Genomic DNA, 10950 nt, shown 5'->3' with positions numbered 1-10950 from the left:
AATAAACATTTTTTATTACAAATTGTGCACCTACCATATTTTTCATATTCGTCTGTTAATAGTAAATAAACCCGATTTAAAGAGACTGGTTCGAGTGTTTGGAGCCAGTGTTTTGTAACACCTCCAATTAGTGAACAGCTAGTCCTAGTCTGAGCCAATCAGGACACAATGGTCAATATCAAGACAAAGGTCAGATTTAAAACTATTGTAAAAACAATATACGAAAAATATTTTTTAAGTATTCCGTAGTGTCATCACCACTGGTCACATAGATCTTTTTAGAAAGGTCAAAAGAACCAGATGCTCCTTCGTTATTTTAGTCTGGGACAACTTTAATAATAAAAAAAAACTTGCGTGTCATAGAATGAACGAGGAGGAAAGGACTTGTTGACGGAGCCTACTAAAAATTTTAATTGTTGCATTTCGTCGCTAGCCCATTCGCGCCATCTGGTGGTGTCCACTGGAATATTTCAATATCCGTTTTTAAAGTTAAGTTGCGAACATTCAGATACTTAAAGCAGTAACGTCTTGCATTTCTAAGGAAACGTGTTCAAAATCCGGTATAAACAGGTAGGCCTACGGTAGCACTCCCCGGGTGAAAACAAAAAGAAAAACGTTAAGTCCTAACTCATCAAAAAGTCTATACAAGAGCAGGCAGCTGGTTAAAAACGAAAGAGATGGAAGGAATGTAAAACTATACAATCTGCAACTCCACAGGTGCCAGGAACTGCCGATAACTGGTGTGCGGATTTTAAAACTAACCCTCCACCACTCCATACCCCTTACTTCACCAAGGCCCCTCCTTTGGGTGGGCGGGATATCCTTTCCCGAAACTTGTTTTTTTATCTTAACTTCCTCGTCATAAACCGTGTGGCGGACGGCTACCTCTGAGGCGAGTGACCCTGCTGGGAAAGCAAACGGCAATGACTTTGCTTAGGAAACTCTCTCCCTGGCCGTGCCGAGCTCTCCTGGCTGGCCTCAGGCCGCTGTCGGTGGGCGCAGCAGCCCGGGCAGGAGCTCCTGTACCCGGCGGGGAGAAGCGGTCCGGACCGGCAGCGGGACTCCTGGGGTCTCTGCGAATCCACGGTCGAGGGCTGCACTCGGAGCCGTCGAGCCCTGACTCGGTGGAGGTGCGATTAAACCGGCTGGACGGAGAAGACACAGGTGAGAGAGGGCTCAGGGGGTTTGCGTTATTCTGATGTGGATCATGGGAGCAGCGCCACTCTGCGATGTCCCCAGTGTTACCGTGTAGCAATGTAGCGGTAGCAACACTTGGGAATTGTTTTTCTATTAGAATCAAAGTGTTCAAACATACAGAACAGATAACCGGACCCACCCACGCACTGGTAAAACACTATACCCAGTGTTTGCTGGGTGTAATACAAAGACGTGCAGTATTTTGCGGCCGAGTTTTTTCACTGTTCTGACGAGTGAGAGGAGATGGGTTAAAGTCGGCAGTCGAATACAGAGACTGTGGCTTGTGAGCAGTTGTAGTCTTTTTAAAATATATTTTAAAAGCATATATTGCTCAAGCAATTTTCTGGTTCAGGTGGCTCTTACAGTACCAGACTAATGAAGTGTTGAAATTAATTTGCCTTCCTTTCAACTTTTGCCAGCACAGCGCTTTTGCCTTGGGCAACAGCAAGCATAGCGCTGACACACGGGGAGCAGAGACAGGAGCCCCTCTTCCACTGTTCGGTTTGGACTCTGCAGGCTCTTGTAGGTTTTGTTAATGGATCGCGTGTATCGTTTGTTTTTTACTTCACATCGGTCTATAATAGAAGTGAGGTACCCTATGCAGCCTGAGATGGCAGGTGCCTAGTTTGTGGCTCCTGCAGCAGTACCGAATGTACCGAAGGCTGGATTGTATCTAACTGCTGGACAGGTGTGACCCCCCACACCTGTGGATGATTAGCGAGAGAGTGACGCACTTGGCTCGTCCATCTTGAGCTGCGCCCTGCGGTGTCCTGGTGTCGCTTTGCAGCTGCCCAGCCTGGCCCTGCGCCACGCTGGGTCTCAGGAGCTGCACCTGCCCTGCAGAGTTACCCATGAGCCTGGGCGATGGACTGAATGGACTCGGTGGAGGGGAAAGAGCTGCTGAGTCACTCTGAGCATGGGAAACAGTGTGCCCTCAGAAGCACCCAGTAAGCCAGAGGTGTTAAAACAAGCTTCTTTTCTGCAGGACTGCAGTGTGGCGTAAAGCCCAGGGCTCCGGACTTCTGACTGGAGGGCTGTGGCTTTAAAAGCCAACAGGCTAACCGTAAAGGGTGTTGAATAATGGTGTCACGAAAAACAAACAACATTAACCCTCCTGAAAGGTCACCTTGTCTTCTCGCCTTCATTTGATCTCGTCGTGAGTAATTACAGGAACCAGTCTAACTTTGCTCTCCAGCTTTAGTAATGTCTTTAAAGTTCACAGAAGATGCGTCTTCAGTGTTTTCCACAGCAGCTGCTGCGGAGCTGTCTTCACTGACTGTCACCCTCCCCCCCCAGCCTCACTGGGATAGATTCTGACTCTGTACCCTTCAAACCTGACGGTCTTAACACACCTGGGAGTTCCTGCAGCACGATAACTACCAAATAAAGTAATAATAATAATAATGATGTTTCTTTATTAGCCCTATACAATTTCTTGCATTAGAAATGCGTCTTTTCGCATACCCCAGCTTTTCTCCTGGGAGACACAGAGACAGGGAGAGAAGCTTGGGGTCAGAGCGCAGGGTCTGCCATTGTACGGCGCCCCTGGAGCAGTTGGGGTTAAGGGCCTTGCTCAGGGGCCCAACAGAGTAGGATTTCTCTGCCGGCTGCGGGATTTGAACCGGCAACCTTCCGGTCACAGGCGCAGATCCTTAGCCACAGAGCCACCACTGTTCTGTGCTTCAGTGTATATCTCGCTTGTTACCTCCGTTTCTGATATATTTCTTAAAGTAGATAACTGAAGGTGCCTTATCCCTTATCTCCCGGCTTCTCTGACCTCAGGTCTCTGATTCATGTTTTGACACCCAGAAACACCTGTTCCGGCTACCTGTCCAGGCCACAGCACCTTTATTCTTTCTCCCACGGGTCTTGAAACGGTACCGCGGTGTCCGGTTCAACCCTCTGACCGCCCTCTCTCAGCCCCGCTCTCTCGCCTTCCTTTGCTCCTTATTCCTCCCTGGGCTTCTCCACAGGGGTGGCGGAAGTCGTGATGTGCCGGCAGCGAGCCCGCAACGCCCTGGGGAAGGTGTTTGTGAGCCAGGTAAGCGGCAGAGCCGATATTATTGTCTCCTGATATCGATTGATATAACAGTTTACCCACCCCAGTCAGCACGGTCATTTGCCGGTCGTGCCAGTGAAGCTTTTGAATTTGAATTTGCACAAAAAGCCACAGGAGCTCGCTTCTCTGATAAGAAAGGCAGCCACCTGCCGGGTCACGTCTAACACTAAGGGCAGAGCGTCGCCTGCAAAAACATGAACAAACGGCAAATACAGGATGGAAAAAACACTGAGCTGAAAGCAGACGCTGTGGTCGACACCCAAGTCATTTTTATATTCCTCACTGCTTCTAGAGCTGGAACTCTTTTTAAGTTATGTTGTTGAATTTAAAATAATAGGATTATCCTACCATTCAAGCATTTGGAATAGCCTGTGATAGGGCTGGGCGATATGGCCCAAAATTACACATTATCACGATAAAAATTTTCATATCAGTCGATATCGATAATTATCACGATACATCACAAATTATTATTTATTTCAAGTTTAAAGGCAGATTTTTTTTTCTCCTGAGTGAAAGTTGAAGAAACAGTTGGAAAATTAAACAACTCTTTATTTTAAGAACGCAACAAACACTTGCCACACAGCAGAAACATTAAACAAATGAATAGAGAGTATTCAAGTTTTTTTGTCAAAATATGCATGAGTAAAATTTACAAAATAAATATCTTAATAGAAAAATGAAATACTGCAGTGTGATAAAACACACATAGAAGATGGTTCAGACAGACTGCAAAGTTTAAAGTGCTCTGTTTTATGTCTGATCGTAAAAAGCCAAAATATCTCCAAATTACCGAAGTTGAATGACCTTTCCTGTTGACGATGTTATCGTCCTTCGAGCTGGTCGTTGGCAGCACTACATTTGCTTCAGTGTCGCTCATTTCTCCACTCTAACTACAATCCTGTCAGCCACCACCGTGTGGGTCAACACCACCACGTTAGCTGCCCGGTCTGCAACACGCACGCACGCACACTCGCGCAGTATTTTGCGCGCAAAAGCATAAACATATATATCGAACATTTAGCCAACTTTTGTTAAATTTATATTGAGGAAAATTGTATTCCGATAATTATCGTTATCGAATGATCGCCCAGCCCTAGCCTGTGATACCGGTTATTGCCTTGCAAGAAGACGTTGCTGCCAGGGTGTGCTCTGATGGTGTTTCTGCTTGCTCCCCTGGTGAGCTCAGTCTCCTGTCCCCTTCTCCCCCTGTGCTGTAGATGAGGGAGCTGGTGTCCGCGCTCCATCACGACCCCGCGGTCAGAGTCGTGCTGTTCCGGAGCGCGGTGCAGGGGGTCTTCTGCGCAGGTCAGTGCCAGTGTGAGGGCCCACTGAAATGTCATTCAGAGAAAACAGTATTCTTCACAGGCCTCCTTACCCAACCCAGGGTAACGCAGTTTTTCATCCTTCAGTTCACAGGACATTAACAGCAACACATTCTTACTGCAGTGAGGAAAGCGCTGGAAGTTCTTGCTGTAGTATGAGATAAAAAAAAACATTGGAGCAGTAGGCTTTTATTCCGATTTATTCTCTCCAGCGATCAGGAGTTAATTCCCCTGAATTCTGAAATGCTGTCTGCTCCCACCTAGGTGCTGATTTGAAGGAACGCGCTCAGATGAGTAACTCTGAAGCAGAGCTCTTTGTGCACGGACTACGTTCGATGATGACGGAGATCGGTGAGAATTTTTGCACTGGGGAGAGGTGGTCTGTAAGACTTGGGGTGGAAAACATTTGCAAGCGTTCAATAAAATTGCATTCCTCTAATAGCTTCTCTACCAATCAGCAATGAGTCAGCTCAGTCCACTCAGTCCAGCTTGACTTTTCATATCCTATGCAACCATTGAAGGTGGTATTTTGTGAAGCTCTTAAATGTGCCAGTGAATGGGAGATGAATGTAAATATTATTAAGTCTGCAGTGCATGCTTTTTTCCCCAAGACTTCTCAGTTTGAGGTGAAGCCTGTTTACAAGAGAGAGGGTGGATACATGTTTCTTTCTAAACTGTCAAGGAGCATGTATGAAAACGCAGATAGCTGTTAGGAAACCCGACCTCACCAGATTACTTTAAAGAACATATTGCATATTTAACACGTAGGTTCCCTGTGAAGATCTGTCGGGCAGCATGCAGGCTCCCTGGTTGTGCAGTTTTACCTAGTAAAAAGAGGAGGCCTTGGGCTGTCATCACAGTCAGACAGCAGTAGTTTAAACGGGTCTCTGTGCAGGGAGTGAGGGTATTGGTGGATGTAGAAAAAGGAATTCTCTTAGTCAGGTTCGCTGTGAGATTCACTGTATTCACTGTATGCATACACAATCACTGTGAGTTGATTGTGTATGCATACAGGAATGACACGGCCACAGAGTAGCAGTGCGATTCAAAGCATGAGTCGAGGTACAGTATACTGTTTATATAGACACTCCGTTACAGGAGATGAAAGGGATTCTGGGTAAGTAACCACCCTCCCTGACTGACACATTTGTACATCAAAGGAGAGCCCCTGTGAAAGCATACAGCTCATTTAGACCCCCCTCCCAGCCCAGCCCTGGAGTATCTTGTTATTGTTTCTCTTTGACACAGTTTCAGTCCTGCTGGGCCCGTGCCAGGGGGTATGCCTAATTTTATGACATCTGTTATTTCTCAAGCAGCCCAGCAACAGTTAATTGTCCTTCATGGACAGTGTGAAAAGTGCTGTTGCCTCCTCTTGTCTCTGTGCACAGTGCTTCCAAACATTTTGAATAGTGCTGTATGCTTGAATTTTGTTCTTATCATCCTCTTGAACCCAATTTGGAAACATAAAATAATCCAGACTTCGGATGTATAATTTTTCATTCTCTATTCGCATGAAGGAGGCAGTGTAAAGAGGAGAAACATGAGCAGGGTGCAGGGGTTTGGACTCTCCAAATGAAACGCCCTGTCTGTTGCACGGAGAGACTCCATCGCTCTGCTTCATTGTACATGTATTTATTCAAAAAAAGAAAAAGACAACATCATCAGTGAAAGCATAGGCAGCACAGTGTGACCAAGTGTAAAAGGAGGAAATGTCTTCAGTTTCCCGAGATATTATAGGCATAATCTGTGCAAGTAAACCATCCAGATTATAACTTTAAACTTAAATAGAAAGAAACCCCAGCAGTCAACAAAGTCACCTCTGGTCTGCAAAGAGTCATGTAGCTGACAAGCTGTTCCAGACCCTAGCATGAATACATTGGGACTTTCTTAGTGGTGTGGGTGTCCTGCTGTGTGAGAGCTAGCTTTCCTTACCTTGTTCTCTGTCCTACTTCTGTGTCCAAGAAACGACTGAAACCCAGGTGTAAAATGGCCTCCTCTTGCCTGTAACCTTTTATGTTCTGATCTCCCTCTCTCCGCCCCGCAGCGGTGTTGCCCATGCCCACCATTGCTGCCCTGGACGGCTTTGCCCTGGGAGGGGGCCTGGAGCTGGCACTGGCCTGTGACCTCCGCACAGCCGGTGAGCCATCCTTGCCTGCCCACACAGGAGTCCGGGGGGACTGCGGTGCGTCAGCGTTGGGCATGTCCGCAGAGAGACCGCATTGAAAACCTCACAAAGGGCCCGAGGACCTGCAGACGTGCTTGTCGGACAGCTCCAGCTCTCGGGCTCCTTCATTATTTGATACAGGATGCCAGGTGCCGACTGGAGGAGTGGCGTCTCGCACTGCGACGTCACTGCAAGCTCGCGGGAGCCCAGCTGGTCACAGGAGTTGGCTTTGCGCTTTAAAGCTGAGAGAATGCTGGCCGCCTAAATCCCATCTGTCCTGGGAGACACTTGGTCGCGTGTGCAGCAGCTGCACGGGGAATCCCAGGGGTTTTTCTGCTTTGGCTTTCCTAGAGGCGGACGAGAATAGAATTTCTTCGACTAGTTTTGCAGGAGGTCTAACCAACCACCTCATTCCCCTATGAAGTTATCTGCAGTTGTATTTTTGTAACTTTTTTTAAAAGTTGAATTGGCAGAGGGTAATCAGCTGTACTTTCCTGCTGTGCCTCACATACTGTGCGCTCTTGCCTCTAAAGCTCGACTTCAATCCTTTCTTTCAGCCTCTTCTGCACAGATGGGCCTGATCGAGACCACCAGAGGGCTTCTGCCTGGAGCTGGTGAGCAATAAGACGGATAACGGCCACTGTGACCCATCAGCCTCTGTCTGCCCGTCCTGAATGGTGCCGGTTGTGCGGTGTCCTGCAGGGGGCAGCCAGCGTCTGCCGCGAGTGGTGGGTGTCGCCGTGGCGAAGGAGCTCATCTTCACTGGAAGGCGGTTGGGGGGGGCGCAGGCGCTGGAGCTGGGCCTAGTGAACCGGACCGTGGAGCAGAACCCGACCGGAGACGCGGCCCACGGGGCAGCCCTGGACCTGGCCCGAGAGATACTGCCACAGGTGCGTCTGACGGATTTCTAGTGTCCGCGGTTCCCAGTTTCACTCTCGCCCTCGTACGGTCTCTCTCTAGCTCATGCCCAGAGCTTAGCGCAACAAACTAAACCACTGAGCTTCCACGTTCAGATACAAATGTTCGCAGGACAATCCTGATGTGTGTTTGTTGAGCCCTGCGTCTCTCTCCGTGACTCCATCACTCTTGGGTTCCTTCCCCGTGTCTTTTATACTGCAGTGTGATCGCTGTTGCACCAGGGTTTGCCGTCTGGTTCTGGTGTGGTGTGGGACTGCATGCCCGTGTCTTGTGTCTGACTCCCTCTCTTCTAATCCGCAGGCTCCGGTTGCTGTACGAATGGCAAAGGAGGCCATGAGCAGAGGATCTGAGGTGTGGTGTTTCATAATCCATTCATCCAAATCCCATTCATTCATTCATTCGTGATGGTGTGTGCTGCTGACCTGTGACTTGTCATTTTTTTTCCCCCCACACTCCCCCTGTTTCTCACCTCTGGGAATTCACCCTCTTCCTCCTCCCCCTTCCTCTCTCGTTCCCCGGGCCTGTCCGGCTGTGCCCTGCAGGTGGACATCTCCACTGGGATGGCCATCGAGGGAATGTGCTACGCCAGGGTGAGTTGGGGGCTGGAAGGGGTCGCGGGGGCAGCACGCCTGTGGGGGTGAGTGGGGTGGGTTGGGGTCAGTGTTCTTCTGCGCCCCCCTTCACCCCCACACTGCTGCACGGACAGCGTGCTCCTGTGGGTTCCCACTGTAGCGTGTCCACCAGTGTTCCTTTCTAAATGTGTTGAGGTTCGCATCTTCAAACATGCGATTACGCTGGCTATTGCATCACTGTAACGCTATCACCGTGTCTGGTATTATATCCACTTTGGGATGTGGAGAGAAATTCAAAACTGGCCCACCTCTTCTTCGCTTCTGGGGTGTGCTGCAGGTCCATGTCAGCTGTGGCATTACGCAGGGGCGTGTCCAGTGTGGAGGCCTCGTCTTTGTAGCCACAGCTGTCCCGGCTACTAGAGGATGAGCCACAGCTGTGCAGGTCCTACAAAGGCACACTGGACACCCCCAGAAGGGGGAGTGTTACACTGACAGTCCCAGAGGGGATTGCACCTGCGTAAGGCAATATCTTCACCGGGGCAGGCACGCCTTTTTCACACACTGAGTTTTGTTTTGTTTTTGGCCTTACGCGCCCTGCTCTCCCAGACTGGACCCTGCTAAACGGGGTCAGTCCAGTCTGGTCGCCGCTGTGCGAGCGGTTCTCCTTTTCCCCAGGCTGGGCCCCGTTAAACAGGGTAAGCCCAGCCTGGAGGTCGAGTTGCACAGCGGTACACCTTTCTTTTTTTGCCTTTTTGTTCCATTTCACCCCTTTTGGGGTTATTTTTGGTCCCTGCTGACCTCACACCGGTGCTTCTGTCCCTCAGTCTGCTCACCTTGAAATTCTCAGCGGGTTTTAAGTTCTCAACATCCAAAATGTTTTACCCGGATCCTCGTAACTCCAGTGTTTTTTTTTGCAAATTATTTCCTTAATTAGAGTAACCTGTGAAGAGCTGCATGAGGTCAGAGGGTTAAATTAGACGTGTGAGATAAAGAGTGGTGACCTAGACGTACCCGAGAGCGCTTGTTCCTGCGCTATCAAAGTATTTGTCGGATCAGCGAGGTCAGAGAAGCTGGAACGATACCAAATATGTGCTTCATCTCCTTATCTACTTTCAGAAATGAAGCTATAGCAGAACTGGATACAAGCTGGAGTGAACTTGTACTTTTGTAGCTATTGTGGTATAAAACAAGCTCTAGGGGTGAAAGTCAGAAAAGATGCCTCTTCAACAGCTGTATTGCGCAGTGAAGATCTTCTACATTTGTGTGGCCCGAGTTATTTTCATCACAACATTTTACTAAATGGACTCCCTTTCGTCCTACAAGAGAGAGGGCTGCTGCTGGTTTTAGAGGCGACGGGAGCCCAGGTGCTGCAGGAGGATGTCTGTGATTCTCCCCGTTCCCTTTCCTCCCAGGTCATTCCAACACGGGACAGGCAGGAGGGCATGGCTGCCTTCATCGAGAAGAGGCCTCCACGCTACACGGGGGAGTAACTACGGGCGGCGCTGGCACCGGCACCGGCCCCGGCCCATTCAGGTCGAGTGTCCAGACCCCCCCTCCACCTGCCCCAGCGCTGTCGGGTCTTAAACTCCCCTTCGCATCCCGTCCTGCGCATGTCGTCTTGAGATCCAGTCTCCTCCATCCTGCTGTGGCTCAAGCGCTTACTAGAGTGTACTCTTTCCTGTCTATCTGCGCCCACACTATAACAAGCCGCTCAAGTCTGCTTCAGCGGTAGCTGTTCCAGTCTTCTGTCTGCTTCAGCTAAAGACGCGACTCGACCTCTTTTTTTGTAAACTTTTTTGGGATAGATTTTTACATTTCTCTCCTCTTGCCCCCTTTTCTACGCATGGGTGTTGAACTTCCAGTTGTCTGTCCTGATTCGCTCCTACAGCCGATCTGAATGAGAACAATAGTGTAGACTTGTGTGCTCAAGTGTCCTGCTTCCTTAAACACTACAGAGGGAAAGAACAGGGCTGTGACCAGAGGACTGGATGACACTGTACCTGCTGCCTATGCCTCAGCTGCAGCCCAGCTGTGCATCACTACCACTGTGGTCCAAGCCCTCCTCCAGCCAGTAAGACCTACGCTATGTGCTGAAGAGACACTGGAATCTGTCCAGGTGAACAGACAGATGTGTGGGGTCAAGCAAACTGCTGGGTGTGGAGGTTTAATACCACCACGCTGGGGGCGCCGATGAGAGGGGGACTATGGTTGCATATCTATGCAATGATTCAGTAATTTGCAATGCCCTGTCAGTAATTGTAATGAAAATAAAATGCTTCTACCGACTTCTTTCGTAAACTCCAGCCATCCTGTTTCATCGCTGTGTTCAGGCCAGTATGTCTTCCAGTACCGCCCTTCACCCTACCTCACTACAGTGTCCCGACGCTGCCCCGACTGCGCCAAGGCGCTGGCACTGCTGGCCTGTGGCCCTGTCGCCTCACTTGTGTTACGAGTGCAATGTCTGACCACTTCTCTACGCACTCTGACGGTGCTAAGAAATAGCACACACCACAGCCAGTGAAGAGAAGAAAAAACACAGGAAGCTGAGCAAATATTATCTGTAGTAAAGTGAAGTTCTGCGTCATAAACTATAATGAAGAGACTTAAACATGGCCAGTCTCCCCATCTCTAATGTACTCGGGCAGCACGTTCCACCAGAGAAGGCCCGTTACTCATTGTGTGGACTCGGGGCAGGGAGTCAGAGGCCGATGCCCT

At 49.3% G+C, this 10950-nt stretch overlaps 1 protein-coding gene across 2 annotated transcripts; it reads left to right on the top strand.

The window, feature by feature from the left end:
• The first annotated feature begins 695 nt into the window (after positions 1 to 695).
• Positions 696 to 10520, top strand: echdc2 (enoyl CoA hydratase domain containing 2). 2 transcript variants are annotated; one of them, XM_069194417.1, is made up of 11 exons: positions 696 to 1164; positions 3171 to 3238; positions 4477 to 4564; positions 4846 to 4932; positions 6626 to 6718; positions 7303 to 7359; positions 7448 to 7635; positions 7964 to 8014; positions 8206 to 8253; positions 9648 to 9768; positions 10191 to 10520. In XM_069194417.1, exons 1-10 carry the CDS (start codon positions 924 to 926, stop codon positions 9723 to 9725), a joined length of 999 nt encoding a protein of 332 aa, XP_069050518.1. In that variant the 5' UTR covers positions 696 to 923; the 3' UTR covers positions 9726 to 9768; positions 10191 to 10520. The 2 variants fall into 2 exon arrangements, with proteins under 2 accessions (XP_069050518.1, XP_069050517.1); XM_069194416.1 differs by having other exon boundaries at positions 698 to 1164; positions 9648 to 10520.
• The last annotated feature ends 430 nt before the right edge of the window (positions 10521 to 10950 follow it).

Source organism: Lepisosteus oculatus, chromosome 9 (assembly GCF_040954835.1).
Source record: "Lepisosteus oculatus isolate fLepOcu1 chromosome 9, fLepOcu1.hap2, whole genome shotgun sequence".
Classification (NCBI taxonomy): domain Eukaryota; kingdom Metazoa; phylum Chordata; class Actinopteri; order Semionotiformes; family Lepisosteidae; genus Lepisosteus; species Lepisosteus oculatus.
This window is presented reverse-complemented; position numbering and strand designations above follow the sequence as displayed.